The sequence below is a fragment of the Marmota flaviventris genome, chromosome 1, assembly GCF_047511675.1.
Source record: "Marmota flaviventris isolate mMarFla1 chromosome 1, mMarFla1.hap1, whole genome shotgun sequence".
In the NCBI taxonomy this organism is placed as follows: domain Eukaryota; kingdom Metazoa; phylum Chordata; class Mammalia; order Rodentia; family Sciuridae; genus Marmota; species Marmota flaviventris.
Window position 1 is genome coordinate 77,182,260 of NC_092498.1, and position 17,756 is coordinate 77,200,015.

The 17,756-nt window shown below is 32.4% G+C and overlaps 1 protein-coding gene across 1 annotated transcript; it reads right to left on the bottom strand.

The window, feature by feature from the left end:
• Positions 1–1,866: 1,866 nt before the first annotated feature.
• Agr3 (anterior gradient 3, protein disulphide isomerase family member) lies at positions 1,867–12,354 on the bottom strand. The gene is made up of 7 exons (XM_027932633.2): positions 12,249–12,354; positions 10,998–11,061; positions 4,308–4,360; positions 3,742–3,818; positions 3,110–3,173; positions 2,585–2,668; positions 1,867–1,916 (listed from the first exon to the last, which is right to left on the bottom strand). Exons 1-7 carry the CDS (start codon positions 12,352–12,354, stop codon positions 1,867–1,869), a joined length of 498 nt encoding a protein of 165 aa, XP_027788434.1.
• Between the last annotated feature and the right edge of the window lie 5,402 nt (positions 12,355–17,756).

A 17,756-nucleotide genomic window follows, 5' to 3' on the forward strand; every position in this document is an offset into this window, starting at 1 on the left:
AATGAGGTCTCTAAAGCTCCTTTATACAAAGACCTAGGCACACCAAACTGTTTGTACTATTTCAGATAGTTGATAGTAGTGATTTTTTTCCTTGAATGTTTTAGGGAAGAAATAATGTTTTGGAGGTTATGAGCATAAACAGAAGTACATTATACATGTACTTCCTCCAACACAAAGTATAGTCCTACATTTCAAAGGCAGGGGCAAAGTTAGAGAAGATGAAATCAAAGCATGCAATTTTGTATAGTGAAGATACTAGCTAGAAATATCAACTAGGATATAGAATTTAATTTGTAAAGTAGGATAGAGAAAGAAAAATTGGTTACAAGGTACACTTACTGATATGATTTATATAAAATAATTATGTATATAATATTGTTAGTTTATACAATCATGAATAATAAGTGTATGTTAAAATATAAAGATATATCTATTTTTATTATCAAGAACAATTTATCATTTAATAACATCTTTACACTACAGAAAAATAAGTGAATGTTTAGGGTTATTTATTATTAACAACTAATTTCTTCTGTAGTTCACAGAAAATGACTGCCACATTTTCTACCTCTATGTGATTTATGCAGAAATGAAATCAAGTTTATTACTTTAGTATTTAAATTTAATATTTAATTTTTAATTTAGCCTTTAAATTTAAATTATTGTCAGAGAATGCCAGTGCATTTGGATATCTAGCATTCATTTAAGAAATTAACTCCAGACTTTGATATAAAAAAATAAGAGAGGGTATAAACATTAATATAGAATATTAATATTTGTTTGCCAAATAAGAATACATGGATATTTAGTACTAATGGTCACATAACCTGTTTATATTCAAATAGATAAGTTTAGTAAAGGTCTACTTAAAAGTGACAGAATGGTGGAAACATTTCTTTCTCTGCTCATCAAACATTAGAATTATTCAAGTGTCTAGATTATAGACATTGTATATCTATCATATGTAAAAGTGCACTCTTATATCTCAAAACAATTCAGATTTTGTCAAATGCCATCAAATTCTATGGGCCAGAAAAAGTTTAGCCCACCTAAAACATTTTCTATCTTCTGATAATTCCTCCTGGCTGATTGTGGAATTTCTATTAGCAGGAATTTTGTTGTTATTTAAGGGAGTAGAAGACATGATTGATCCTCTGGAAGCTTCCTATGAAGAACTGAGTTGTTAGTTGGATATCTGATCATTTCAGATGAAAAACAGAATCCTTTTCTGTTAGTTAAGTGGAGAAATGCTTCAATCTTCCTGGATAAGTTACACTGTTGTTAAAATATTAAAAGTTTAAAGTACCTGCTCAATAATTTAGGAAAACATACAATTGAATTTTTAAATTATATTGTAAATTTGTTGTAATTGGATTATAAATGTATATCTAAATATAAAGGAGGAAAATAAGTAAGTGGTTATCTCTGAATTATGCTATTCAAATAAGAAGTGATCAAAATGCATACATTTGCTTTGGTACCATGAAGATCATTTATGATCATTTATGATGTACACTATGGTGATAAATACAGTGGAGAGGTTAGATGTAAAATTAGATGAGTTGTTGGTAGAGTGAGATGTGAGATGTGAGGAAATAGAATAGACACCTCTTTCCTAACTGTTGGCTTACACAAGCTTTCTTGCTATTGATGCAAATAGAAGTTGAACTACTACATTGTCATGTTCATGTCTTAACAACATTTATTGAAATATCATTTTATTGTCACAAGAATATTTAAAACACATTAAAAAAATCTAAATAGCATTAGAAAATCCATATATTTGCACATTTAGGTTTTGTCAGTGAGTCAGATGTTTTCTTCATGGTATTTGACCTCAGAATTAAAGACATTTTCCATCATTCTTCATAACTCTGATTGAATAAGTCTTAATGCTCTTTTCATGTTTTCTATCACTGAAATAAAAGTAAACAGACATTGAAATATTAGTAAATGAAAGTAATCATATGTAATAATTGTTGCTAGGATCTGAAATAAGTCCATTTAAATTAATAGCTTTGAAAACATGAGAATTCATCAACTGACATTGAAGAATTTTATGCTAAAGATATACATGTGAATTTATAGATTAGATCAGATCAAATTTCTTTATGATAAACAATTTATCAGAGGGAGTAGGTATTTTCTCTTTAATCAGTTATTAACTGACCCAGTATTGCTGGATCTGAGAGGCATAACTGTCTTCTTTAATACAGCTAATAGTAGAGGTTGTAAAAAATGGATTGAAGTCCTAAGTCTCTACCTTCTTGCTCATAGTTCTTAAAGGAAGACAAAAACATTTCACTGTTATAATTTGAGGAAATCATATGTACTTTTTTTTACACAAAAAGAATACACTACCTTGAGGTTGTGTCATTGTAATGCATACAAAGTTCTTTCAGTTGTTCCAGAATTTAGTGATCACAAGAATTCTTCAGCATCCCTGAGATTCTGGGGTGCCCCAGAAATTCAGATTTTGGTGGGAGGTAGGAGTTTGTGAGAGTGCTGATATAGGCCTTCTTTGGCCCTTTTAATAGTCAGGGGTCAGCTATTACACTGTCCAAGGCAATTCTTAAATACTTACATATTGGTAAATCCTGAGGTTCATATGTATACAATCTGTTAGAGTATCTCCCAGTTATATCAGCTCTGACTGTTAGGGAAGGGTCTGTCAAGAAAAAACAAAACAAAAAAACAAGTCACTGAAATACTATTCAACATGTTTTGAAAATCATTTTCCCCCTCCTACTCTAAAACAAAAGTCAAGTAAATTTATAAGCAAAATTAATTTCTATACATGTGAATTCATGATGAATTAACCTAAATTTTCCTTTAAGTGTGTTATATTATAATTCTCACTAGTCTGGGGCACCGTACTAGAAATACATTGGGATATTGATTTAATAGCGTAAGTTGCTTTTTAAAAATAAACTTTACAAGTAATATAGTGAAATTATATTATAGAATTAATAACATAATATAATTTGTTAGAAATGACTTCCCTTTAAAAATAATAGTATTTGAGTTAGCATTTAAAAACAAATAGAATCAAGAATGCTGAGAATCATATCAATTTTGTAAATCTGACACAATGAGATTATACACATACCAACAAACATGATTCTAGGCACATACTGCCCATCAGGTGATAAATTCTTGTCAGTGGTCTCATGCTAGCAGAAGAAGAAAGAAATGACTGTTATTGGATTAGATGGTTTTTGATAGTTAATATAAAAATATTTTATGTGAACTAAATTTAGTAGATTGTAAATTTTGGCCTTTTATGATTCTATATAATATTCTATATCAACCAATACTTAACTCTGTATGTTTTGAAAATAGAATAAAAGGATTCAAATCTTCCATTAAATTATGATATTAAGAAAACATTGTTTACACAGCCATAAAGAAGGAAATTTATATCATTTGTAGTAAATGGATAGAACTGAAGAAAATCATGTTAGGGAAATAAGCCACACTCAGAAACTCAAGGGTCATGTTTTCTTTCCTACATGGAAGCTAGGAGGGGAAAAAAAAGTAGAAAAGGGATTTTCATGAAAATAGAAGGAAGATCAGTAGAATACAGGATGGGAATAGGGAGAGGGAGGAATGGAGGAAAAAGAAAGGTACTGGACAATGAAACTGAACTGTTATATGCACATATGAATATATGACAATTCCACTATTTTTTAAGGTCATAATGGAATGATAAAAAAAGAAAATATTGTTGAGTTCATGTACCATGAGATTCAACATGATGAAATTATTCTGAGCCATGTCTTGTATTTCTTCATTTTGGGCAAATACTTTTTTTAGTGCTGTGAGGGAAAATAAAATTTTAGTTTTAAGGATCAAAACATCTTCAATATAACATTACAAAACAAACCTTGTGTTTTGAATTTGTTTGCAGCAATAACGTGGGTGTAAATGGTTTGTTGACCTTTTGCCACTTAGTCCCTCACTGGGAAGCAATGAGTGACAGTCTGTCCACGGAAACATGAAGGAATAATCATTAATGGGGACACTAGTTTTAACTCCTCGTAACTTATTGACTTTTTGGTTAAAACAAGTTCTTTCGGCACATTTTCCCACTTGCTCTCCTTTTTTTATGGGAGGAAAAGGGATATTAAATTTCAAAGGGCATTTGATAGAAATACATTCTAGCAGTCATTGTGGACTTCAAGCATCTTGGTAAAATGGTGGTACTCTTTTAAAATGGGGTTTGTGTAGTATCCTCATAACTGTTCTTATCAGTCACGTTTCTACTTCATATTGGACATATAATAGGATCTCAGAAATAAAATTACCTTGGCTGTATTGACAGGCTTCCAAGTGATGAATAACCATCAATGGCTTGTTACTAAAAAGGCAGTGTGGAAATGTCAGGAGATTAACATCAAGACAAAACATACAGTGGAATTAGACAAAGTTTTGTTATTTATTTATTTAGTTTTTAAGATGGTCATGGATTTATTTTTTTTTTATTTTTTCTTGTTTTGTGGTGCTGGGGATTGAACCAAGGGCCTTGTGCTTGCAAGGCAAGCACTCTACCAACTGAGCTATATCCCCAGCCCAGTTTTGTTATATTTGGTAAGATTTATAATCTTAGATTTACACATCATAACAATGTAGTCTATAGCATTGTGGCCCCAGAACTGATAGCATGAAGGTCATCAAGTAGCATGTTAGGAATGTAAATTCATAGGCTAGCTATGAGCTAGCCTAGGCCATCCTAGACTTGCTCAATTAAAATTGCTAGCTATGAGGTCCAGGAATCTGCAGCTTAACAAACATAGTGGTTGAGTCTTATGTACATGATAGTGCAGTTAGATAAATAAAAATTAATTGTATCTCCAAAGATAAAAAGATATTATGAACAAAATATTCATTGCCAATGAATACTTGGTATATGATTTCAGGACCATCAAATGTTTATTTTTACAAAAAATCTAGTAATATTTGACAATTTCCACATTCTTTCTTATACCAATTTATAATTTGTAAACAACCTAATGGAAGATTTCATATGAATACATTTTTCAGGGTCATTTTGATTTTAACTCTGAAAAAAAGTTTTAATGGCAGTACTTGAGTTAGCATTTACTAATTTACTTCCTTGCTCTTTGCTTTAAAAGAATAATGAGAATATTAACTATAGTAAGGTGTAACAACTATGATTTCGATATGTTATGGTTTGGATGTGGTTTGTTCCCCTAAAGGTTTTGTATTGAATGATTGGTACCCAGTGTGGTGGAGGTAAGAGTGGGGCCTAGTTATAAGGTAATGAGGTCATGGGAACTCTACACTAATGAAAGTATTAGTGCTGTCTCATTGAAGTGGGTCTGGTTTCCTGGGATTGGATTAGTTCCCAAAAGAATGCATTGTTCTCAGTGAGCTTGGAACTTCCACTGTTTCTCCTTTCTACATGCACTCATGCTGTGTGATGCCATCTGCCATGAGTCCCTCACCAGATTCAAGCAGATGCAGGTGCCATACTTTTGAACCTCCCTGACTGTGAACTAAATAAACCTCTTTTTATAAATTACCTAGCTTCAGGTATTTTGTTATACCGATATAAATAGACTAAGATATTTAGGATGAATTTTAAAATGCAGCTTTAATCCTGAGAATATTGTGAATATCAAAGGAGATCGATTCTGATATATTCAGCATAAGTCTTTTAAAAATATAATTAACAGATATAATCATATAAATTGCTCTCCTTGCACAAGTCTATGCTGTACCCAATATTTCAGTTTCAATAAGTGTTAAACATAAACTTCAAACTTAATAATTTTCTTTAATCTTCCAATTTGGGATTCAAGTAAATTTTAGGTAAGAATAAACCCTACAACTTACCTGTGAAGATTTATAACATAGCTGGAAAGCTGGCATTTTCCAACAACTTCAAACTTATTGGTGAAAAAGACTAGAGATCCAACGAATGAAATATTATCCCCACTTTTTGTTAGTAGAAAACTAAGTGTAAGAATATTTATTGAATTTTTTTTATGTTGATAACACTTAAAATCTATTCTCTCAGTTCTGGAACTCAGATATTATAAGCATCAACCAAGTAATTTTGACTTGAGACAACCTCTTTGTTTGAATTTAGGGGGTGTAGTTGTCCTGAGACATAGACCAACAATTTAGTGTTGAGTCCTGTTTTCTTGACGTGCTACGGTTTCTTCTCAGCAGCTACACATCCGCTAGAAACAAGCCCAGCAGTGTTCAGGAAAAGGGATTGAAGTAACTCTTGGGAAACTAACTTAAACCTTCAGATTTCTGGGCAATTTGAATCCAAGGAAAAATTTATCAGGCATATAGAAGACTCACTCTTAAGGGTTCAGTTATGAATGAGCTGTTCATACATTCAAACGGAGACACTCTTTCATTTCAAGAAAAGCACAGGAACATTTTTGGCAGAAGTAGCAACAGTCTAAAATAAGGCTCCAAAAAATTTTTTTTTCTAGTAGGAGCAGAAAGTAAATATTTGAGAGTTTGTAGGCCACATGGTTTCATTTGCAAGTACTCAACTCTGCCATCATCACACAGAAACAGCCGTAAAGAATATGTTTAAAAAACAAGTGTGGCTGTTGCAGTAGAACTTTATTTTATGGGCACTAAAATTTGAATTTCACATGTCACAAAATATTATTCTTTTGATTTTTATTAAACATTTTAAAATGTAATAATAATTTTTAGCTTTCACAGTGTATAAAAAGGGTGGGTGGCCTCTTAGTTAAAACCTTGTGAACTGGCACTTCAGATGGTAAGAAATGTGAGTTGAGAGAAAGAGTATTAGTAGTTGTACTTTAGAGACTCTAGAATTAGAGCCTGCAAAAGCCTCAATGCTTATCATCATTTGGTGAATAATCTTCATAAATTCTCTACTTTTGTTTTTTTTTAAATAGATGACAAATTCAGCTGGTTTAAAATTTCAAAAGTTAAAGCGGTAAATATTTTTCCTCCCCCTTCTGGCTTCCATATGTAAGCAGTATTATTATTTCTCAGGGTCCCTTCCAGAGGATTTCTTGAGTATATATATATTGTATAAGTCCAGATTCATGTACACGTGTATGTGCATGCATATATACATATTTCTTTCTTTAAATTAAAAAAAAATGGGGCTATGGATGTAACTCAATGGTACAGCACTTGGTTAGTATGCACAAATCCCTGGGATCAATCCCTAGTACTGCAAGGGAAAAAACAAAACAAAACAAAACCAGACTGGGTGCAATGACACATGCCTATACTATAACTACTCAGGAAATTAAAGCAGGAGGATCCCGAGTTTGGAGGTCAGCTTGAGAACCTTAGCAAGACCCTATCTAAAAAACACAATAAAATAAAACCCACATATACAAACACACATGTATTTGCATAAATGTATCATAGATATGATCCTTTTGTGTAATATTCCATTAAATGGTTATTCAAATAACCATTGCTCAGACCAATATCATGGAGCTTGCTTCCTGTTTTCTTCTAGTAGTTTTACAGTTGAATGTCTTAACATTTAAATCTTTAATCCAAGCCAGTTGTGGTGGCATGCACTTCTAATCCCAGAAGCTCGGGAGGCTGAGGCAGGAGGATCAGAGTTCAAAGCCAGTCTCAGCAAAATCAAGGCGCTAAGCAACTCAGTGAGACCCTGTCTCCAAATAAAATACAAAATAGGACTGGGGATGTGGGCTCAATGGTTGAGTGCTCCTGAGTTCAATACCCCCAAATAAGTAAGTAAATAAGTAAATCTTTAATCCATTTTTGCTTGAATTTTGTGTATGGTATGAGATGAAGTTCTGATTTAATTATTCTGCTAGTGGATACCTAGTTTTACAAGCTCTACTTTTTGAAGAGACTGATTTATCCCATTGTGTATCCTTAGAGTCTTCATCAAATATCAATTGACTACAGATTAGGGGTGTTGCCTGGTGGCAAAGCATGTGCTTGACATGAGGATGACCCTGGACTCAATTCCTGGCATAAAAAAAAAAAATCAATTCACTATAAATGTGTGGGTTTATATCTAGGTTTTCCTCTGTGTTTCATGGAAAAACACATGGGTTTGTTTCTATGCTAGTACCATGCTATTTTTATTTCTATAGCTTTGTAGTTGATTTTGAAATCAGGAATTATGATGCCTCCAGCTTTGTTCTTTCTGCTCAAGATTGTTTTGACTATTGGGATTTTTGTCTTCTTAGGATAGTTTTTATTCATTTCTGTGGAAAATATTAAAATTTTGATAGGGATTGTATTGAATCTATAGGTTGCTTTGAGTACTGAGGACATTTTAACAATTTTAATTTCTCCAGTCCTTGCATCTTCCCATTTCTTTGTGTTCTCTTCAATTTCTTTCATCTATGTTTTATAGTTTTCAGTGCATAGATATTTTGCCACCTTGATTAAATCTATTCTTGAGAGGTGGGGGGATGGTGTGTATGTACATACACTGATAGCTATTATAAATGGGATTGATTTCTTGATTCTTTTTTGTATGGTTCATTGTTGTATGGAAACACTACTGATTTTCATATATTGCTTTTGTCTCCTGAAACTTTATGAAATTCATTTTTTTAGCTAACAGCTTTTGGTGGAATATTTCTCGAGTTTATTCTGTATAAGATCTCATCACATGCAAACAGGGAAATTAAACTTCTGATTTGGATACTTTTTTCTCTTGCTTAATTACACAGACTTCTAATAGTACTGTGTTGAACAGAAGTGGTAAGAGTGGGCATCCTTGTTTTATTCCTGATCTTTTAGAAAAATCTTTCCACCTTTCACCATTGAACATGGTAGCTATGGGCTCATCACAGGGCTTTACTGTGTTGAGGCACGTCCCTTCTGTATCTAATTTGTCGAGAGTTTTTATTTTAAATGGATGTTGAATTTTGCAAATGCTTTTCTGAATCTACTGAAATGATCATCTGAGTTTTGTCTTTCATTCTTTGAAAGTAGTGTATCTCATATTTACTGATTCGCATATGTTAAATGCATCCCAGGGATAAATTCTACTCAATCATGGTGAATCATTCTTTTGGTTTGTTTTTTGTTTTGTTTTAATACTGGGAATCAAACCCAGGGTGCTTTACCACTGAGCTACATCCCCAGTACTAATTTTCTTTTTTATAGTGTCCTTGTCTGACTTTTAAATAGGGTAATGCTAGCCTTACTAAATGAGTTTTGCAATATTCTTTTTTAAATTTTTAAATTTTTTTTAAATATATATTTTTTAGTTATTGCTGGACCTTTATTTATTTATTTATATGAGGTGCTGAGAATTGAACCCACTGCCTCACACATACTAGGCAAGCACTCTACCACTGAGCCACAACCCCAGCCCTGCAATAGTCTTTTCTCTTCAATTTTCTGGGAAAGTTTAGAAGGATTAGTATTAGTTCTTTAAAAACTTAGTAGAAGTCAGCAGTGAAGTTTTCAGATCCTTAACTTTTCTTTCATGGGAGATTTTTATTATGAATAAAATCTCTTTGCTCATTGGTTTATTCAAATTTTTTTATTTCTTCATGCTTTAGTCTTGGTAAGTTTTGTATGTAGGAATTAAGTTTTCTAGGTTATCAAGTTAATTTTAGTTCAATAACTTTTTTACATTTTCTGCCAAGTTTATTCTGAGGTATTTAAACTTTTTGGTTGCCATTTTAAGTAGGATATTTTAAAATTTATTTGAATGTACTCTCATGTATTTAAGTTCTATTATTGACTTCTATGTTAATTTATTCTCGTGTAATTCGAGTTTTCATTATTCCATCTAGTCTTTGTTTCCCTTTAGTTTTTCATGTATGCAGGCATCATATGCAAAGATACTTGTATCCTCTCCTTTCCAAGTTTTATACTTTTACACTGTCATTTAGTCTCATTGTCTATACCTCCAGAATAATAATTAATAGTTAACAGTTTTGCTGATGGGGAACATCTTTTTTTTTAGATTTTTTAATTTGTTCTTATTAGTTATACATGACAGTAGAATGCATTTTGATAGATCATACGAAAATGGAATATAACCTCTCATTCTTCTAGTACCCAGAGGACTTAAAATAAGCATACTATGGTAGACATCTTACTCAGACATGAATGAGGGACTTCTCTTTGTTATCCCAGTAAACATGATATTAACTTTTATTTTTTTCTTGTTAAGTTCAGTTTAATTAAATTCAATTAATATTTTAAAATATCAGCTTAAAAATTTCAGATATAGATACTGCATTCTATTAAACATCTTTCCAGCATTTGTGGACATAGAAGATATTTGTATGATTTGCCTCTTTATACATATTAAATTATTTTATTTAATATGTTTCTTAATCTTTAATCATCCTGGAACTTTCAGACTAAACCTCATTTTATCAAGGCTGTACTTTACTGATATGTTGTTTGTTACATTAATATTTGGAAATAATATTCTGTAGACTTCTCTTTTTTTGTAATATTTGGCCAGTTTTGAGAATGCTTAACCAATTCTCATTTAATTTGGTATATTATTTCTTGAAGGAATATAGGAATTGGATGTTTTTTAGATATTTGATAAATTCTTGGGGAGATTTAAAAAATACGAGGTTTCTCAAATATTTAATAGGTCTTTAAGGATAAAAACTTTTGGCCATTGAGTATTTGGTTGATCAACTATGAATATGAGTTTGAAAAAGGCCCCAGATTGTTTTGATAAACAGACAAGCTGAAGGACTGTTGGCTTAAATCAATTTCCTATTTAAGCTTATATTATGCCTAATTAGTAATACTATTTTGTTTCTACAACTTATATTCAAAAGCTTGCTAAGGTGATGAAGGATTTAATATAGTAGTATTTATAGCCTTTTTTAATTAAAAAAAAATCTGTTCTAACAGCAACTATTTTTTCAAACCAAATACAAGAGTAGAACAAATATGTGTGGCAACCCTTCAAAAGGTTACGTGCCTGTTTTGAGTACTCTTATTAGGCATCTGTATAATCTATGAAAATTAACTGAGAGGTATTTTACCTTTTCTGAGCATGGAAGAGACCTTCTTCATAAGTTTGTACCCAAGTGATGTCATCGCCCCATCCTGAAGTAGAAGGGAGAAATCAATGTATTAATTAAGGACTATAGAAGAGCTCTGGGTGGGTTTTGGTAAGCAGATATCTAACTACCGACATTTAACTCAGCTACTAAGCAGTTGGATAGCATGTGGTGTTAAGGATACACATTTATAACTGGCTTACAAAGAGTGCTGTCCATTTAGATTATAGTATGAAGGATTTAGGACTGTGCGTCAAATAGGCCCATGGCCTTGAACCTGATAAGATCTATATAATAAATTATATCTAGGAAAACATTTTCCATTTTTATTACTTTAACAAAAAAGTATTGCCTTTCTAGATATAGTTAGTATGATGGTTCAACTGAAGTTGAACTTTGTAAATAATGATGGATGTACTTCGCTGGTACTCAGTATATCTGTTAAGAAATGAATGGACTTGGAAAGTCAGGCAGTGCTTTAGAATTTGAAATTACACTATGGTTGATCTCAATTTGTTTGCCCAATTCGCATTACCAAATAGTGGTCAAGTGCTTTGTGATTATACCCATAGTTTTGAATTAAACGTGGGGACAAATGATTTTGTTAATTGGAAAGATAAGAACCAACTCTGAAAATTTTTTCTTCAGAACACTTTCTTTTCCTACATGAAGATATATTAGTTTCTTAGGACAGAGTAAAAATAGTAAGTACAAAATTAGAAATGTTTTCTAAACCAGTACCCAATGACAAGTCTAGATTGATATCTAAAACTGCAGTTATTTCCAGAGTCATTATAGGGTTAACCAAAATTCTCAGAGTCTGGGATAAAGTATCATTTTCTAAGTAACCTTGGATAAAATCATTCCAAATTATTTTCTTGCCTTAATAAATAGAATACTGGGAATCTGAGCAAATTCTGAATCTTAAATTGCTTTTAGGATATCGTTATGACATTATCGATCAATAATTTTCTAGGATTCTAATTACCAAATTATAGATATCAAATCAATTTCCCACTATTTCTACAAAAGATACAAAAATTATTATTATTTGAGGGTTGGTTTGATTCACTGCCTAAAATCTTAATTGGTTCCTTCTTTCTTTTTTAACTCAAGTTTGTCATATGCAACAAACATTTAGTTCATTCTTTGCTTCATAGTAGTTAAAATATTAGGTATTTTTAAAAACAATCCAAGTGATTGAGTTTAGAAAATAAAATGAGATTACAGTACCTCTTGACAGGGTCTGTGGAGGTTTCTTTTCCTTTCTGATTACAAGGGCAAGGCTGGAAGAAACTGTGATAAATAAGAGGCACAGGGCCAAAGCTGAGTGTAACATGATGTCTTCCAGAGAATCCCTCAGAAGAAGCTAGATGACAAAAGGCATTTTCAGTATCTACTGGCTTCCTTCAGGCTGTGATTAAAAGACATTGGCTAAGAGCTGGACAGAACCTGTGCTGACAGGTTGCTCTTTAATTTCACACAGCGTAACCACCTACAACTTTGGTTCACATTTTATTTTAAAAATATTTTAAAAATTCAATTAATTTAGCAAATGTACAGGTGGAAAAAAGTCAGGTTCTGTATACCCTGGTCATGGTGAGATGTAGTTGAAAGAGAACAGGATGAGGACTCACGATCCTGCTTCTGGATTGCCCTGTAGTGCACACAGCCTACCAGTGAGACTCAACTAAGATGGTGTTAATCACATTTCAACTGCAAAGTGCAATGCAAAGGTGACTTTAGCATGCAGGAATGGTCTTTGTCTTTTGCTTCTTCTGAATCTAATAGTCTAATAGAACACTCTAACTCTATATCAAAATGAGATTAGGCACCAAGAAACATTGCTTAAAATGGAAATCAGAGGAAAAATTGAGTATAGATCAGTCTTGTCTCTGTAGTCACATGTCAACAGGTACTCAGCCTTTTGCCCCTCAGTTTATAAATTCAGCTCTTTTTAAAAATCAAATATTTTCAATTGCTATGAATTAAACATATGTATAAAGAATAGAAATAAATGTACCTATATTCTTCATGTTTATATATTCGCTTAACTTCATTGTCATTTTTCTCATTGACTTGTGTTATTCAGTAGTGAGTTCCCCACCAAAATAATGAGATTCCCTGACCAAAATACAGTAAAAGACTGTTTATAAATTCTGCTCAAACACAGAAGTTGCTATATTTAACTGTATTAGGTATTACGAACAGTTGAAAGATTAATAAGACACAATGACTTAGCATTGGCAAAACATCTGTAATATTGTAGTCAGTGTTAAATAGCAATTGTAGCATGGGGGAGCAGCAACTTTGCAGTGAAGTTTACAGATTCTAGGTTTCTGCAGACATTTCCTCATTCCTTTCATTCTAGCATTTTCTCCTTTGTAGTGATGTATATTTTCTGTTTCCTCTCTGAGTTGATATTATTTGACACTAAGGTTAGCTTTATTTAAATTACTTCCCTTCCCATTTATTACTTTCTTTGTAGACAGACACTAAAACCTTTGTTAAACAGTAACCACAGTATCTGATAAGGATCTCATTTTAAGTTCGTATAACTTATTAAACCATAAAACATTTCAGAATGTCAGCTTGTACCTTAGGGACTGGTCATCTTGTATCTTAAAGGCTGAATCAAAAGAGAAGGGAGATTTTAGTAAGGGATAGAGATAGTTGATGCTGGGACCAAATCCCAGCGTGGGAAGAGCAGGTTTAGTCGGGTTGAGAGGTGCAGTGGAGAAACTGAAGCAACTTGGGAAAGAGTCTTTTTCTTTTTATTTTTTAAAAATATTTTTTAGTTGTTGGTGGGCTTTTATTATTTAAAAAAAAATATTTATATGTGGTGCTGAGAATTAAATCCAGTGCCTCACACATGCTAGGCAAGTCCTCTACCACTGAGCCACAAACCCAGACCTATTTTGTATTTTTATTTAGAGATAGTTCTCATGAGTTGCTTAGCGCCTTGCCCTTGCCGAGGCTGGCTTTGAACTTTTGATCCTCCTGCCTCAGCCTCCCGAGCCACTGGGTGTGTTCCACTGCACCCAGCTAGGAAAGGGTCTTAACCTGATTCTAGTAGCTTCAAGAAAGTCTATGGATGAACTACAGTAGGCTAAACAAACAAAGAAAAAAACCCTGAAACTGTTTGGAAACTGTTATAAACTTCTGTTCATTTTCCTTGAAAAGAGGGTCTGAAATTGCCTTTACATTCTTCTATGATCTTGGATGTGAAGAAGAACTAGGAAAAGTTAATCTGGAGAAAGCATTAGAAAGGTTCTCTGTTAGGAACAGAAATAAGTGGTGGAATCTACATAAAAAAAGAACATGTAACGTTATCATATCTGCTATTTTAAACCTACCACGTTTAGAGTTGAACGGGAACTGAAATATTATTATTTAAATTTTTTTTTGTAGTATGCCTTTATTTTATTTGTATGTGGTACTAAGGATCAAACCCAGTGCCTTGCACATGCTAGGCAAGTGCTCTGCCACAGAGCTACAGTCCCAGCCCCTGCATTATTTTTAAGTATTTTTGTATTATTGCCAAATAATACAAATAATACTTTCAAAGTAAAAATCTTAAGTTTTTATTTTATATTGTTTGATAAATTAAAATAGATATTAACTATATTCTATGACAGCAATACAACTTGAATTTTTTTTTTTTTTTTAATAATACTTTCATTGGTAAAGGATGTCTTGCTTAGGGTCCTTTACTATCAGTTGCAAGACTAAGCTGTTTGGGACACAGCTGAATATGACATTGCAGTTGTTTATATACTTTGCAAGCGCATAACCAAATATCTAAAATTAGGCTTTATAAACTGGCTAGTTAGCGTTTTCTGACACCAGGATGTCACTCTTCAAAAGTAATTTAACCTAAGCCACTTACTTGCGTATTATGTTAAAAACTTCTATGTTTTAAAATAAAACAAAAACTTAAAATGTACAATAAAAGAACCATTGTCACTTCTAGCATAATTTTGAAAGAGTCATTTTTTAAATTAAAGTTTACTATCGTTACTATAAATAAAGAATAAAACTATGAAACCAGCATAGGAAATCCGGAAGAAAAATACAATTTCATTTCACTTTCCCACCCTTTATGGAAAAACCTCACTTTCAAAGAGCAAAAACTAATCATTTAAATATAACAGAGATTGACTGCTGATTTAAGGCATCTGGAAACTGTTTGCTTACCTGAACCAGTCAGTGCTCTTGCTGAAAGTGTGCTCTGGATGTTTCTGGTTAAAAAGGGGTGTGGGTTTACAGACACACCCACACACCTGACCTACAACCTCACCTATAGAATCAGGAGTGTTGTCACCTGCAAACTTACCAGACTAGGGTTGTCTGAGAAATTCTGTATCTTTCCAGTTCTCATGCTTCTCTCAGTAGAAAAGCTTTCGTCTCTAAATTAAGATCAAATGTCCTCATAAAATGAGGCCAAAGACCATCTTTGTGTCTTTCTCCCCTACCTTTTATTTCCCAGGGTAATTTATTATTTGGCTGGAGTTCAGCACCAAAAAAAAAAAAGGGGTGGGGGTGGGAAATGAATGTAGAAACTGTGTACGCCATTGTCTCAATGAGAGTTCTGGGAGGCTTGCAGATTAGATACAAAGCAAATTGAAATTCCTAAGGGTTACTCTGTTTACAGGAATATAATTAACTACTACAGAAATCAGATCCTTTTTTCTGAGAATGAAATAAAATGCTGTTTTAAAATTAAATATTTTCATAATTTGATCACTCTTTATAATCTTGTGCAAAAAATAAAAAAAAGCAATTAGATAGGTTTGTTTATATTTAATAGATATTATTTAATTAATTACTTAAAATGATCTAAAGCAGGGGTGAACAACTGGTTCATTTGTTTTGTGTAGCTCAGGATCTGACAACGGCTTTTATACTTTTAAATGGATGGGGGGGGAATCAAAGGAAGAATCATATTTTGTGATACATGAAAATTGTATAAAATTCAAATTTTACAATTTACAAATAAAGATTTGGTGGATGGAGCACAGCCTTGTTCTTTGCTCACATATCATCTGTAGCTGCTTTCACACTGCAACAGCAAAGCTGAGTATGTGTACCAGGAACTGTGCAGCCTGTGAAGTCCAAAATAGTTACTAACTTACCCTTTATAGAAACAGTTTGCTACTCCCCAATCCAGGTTATCATTCATGAATTGCTTCCTTCTTCCATCTTTTCATCTGTCCTCCCCTCCTTTCTTTGTCTATTTTCTCTGAGTATATTAACAAATACAGTTCTTAAATATGGGAATGATGACTTTCTTGTCCCTGGTATCAGGGAGGGTCTGATTCTAGTATTTTTCTTTAGATACAGTACTGAATTTGTTTACCATGTTGAGAAGGCAGCCATTATTCCCAAACTAAATCTCTTATAAAGAGTGATATGGATTTCCTCATTTGATAAAAAAGGCTTATCATTTTTCCAAACTGAACCATTTTTGTGATCCTGAGGAGACCTCATGTAGCCAGGTTATATTATTCTTTTACTGCACCACTGATTTGTGTGTTTGTCTAATTGTGTTTTCTTCCTTAAACAGGACTTTCCCTGGAACATGCTATTCAAATGTGATCCTTCCTGCTGGGGTTAAGAAGCTGGATCTATAATTTTAATTTTATATCCAGTATTTATAAAGCAAAGAAAGAGTTGCACCATAATCCCTAAATGTCCCTGTTGGAGATTGGACTGGGGAAATTTTCAACTTGTTCTTGCCTGGGGATGGTTTATAGCTAAATCTCAAAATATTCTGGCATCCTTATTTAATTTCTCATTTAATACTCACTTTAATAGGTCATCAGATGAGAATGAGAAAGAATAAGTATTTATGGGGTAGTGAAATTAGGTCGAATCAGCTGATCAGTCTTTGGGTCTCTCTCACTAGTGTGAAATGTAATTTAATGTATTTTATCCTCTAAACCCAGACAATTTTGAGAGCAAAAGCAAGTAATAAAAGTCAATAGGATTATATAATTTTAAACTAATATTTTGAAATATTGGTTTATTGTATAATAGATTACAAATAGTTCTACTAAAGATTATATTCAGTACTAAATTCTTTAAAATACATGTATGTACATTAAGCAAAATTTAAAAAATTTGGGGGTACATTTATGTTAATCATTTTTTAAACTATATTTGTCTGAAATCACGTGGTGGTTTTTGTTTTTCCCCTTAAGAGTTTTCTGATGTTAATTCTTTCTGTATTTTTTTTTAAAGATTTTTTTAGTTGTAGATGAATACAATCTCTCTCTCTCTCTCTCTCTCTCTCTCTCTCTCTCTCTCTCTCTTTCTTTCTTTGGTGTTGAGAATTGAACCCAGGCCTTCATGCATATTAGGCAAATGCTCTACCACTGAGCCGTGACATCAACCCTAATTTTCTTTATTTTTATGTGATTTTTATATTTATTTTTCATAAGTTTTTTTATCACCTTAAAATTTGTCCCTATGGTTAGTATACTAGGAATTGTCAACAGCTCACCTGATACTTCTCTGTAGATCATACTGTTTTTATTAAAGAAATACTCTTTTTGTAGATGCTGGGTTACCTGGTAAGTTTAAGGTAATTTGGTTCAATGGAGAATAGCTTCAATTCTAATTTTAAATACTATCTTTGAAATATTATCTTACTACTGTCTTTTAGTCATTAAAGGATGATTAATGGTTGAAGAATCCTCTTAAGATGGCTGGGTAAGTAGCTAAGTGGTAGAGCACTCA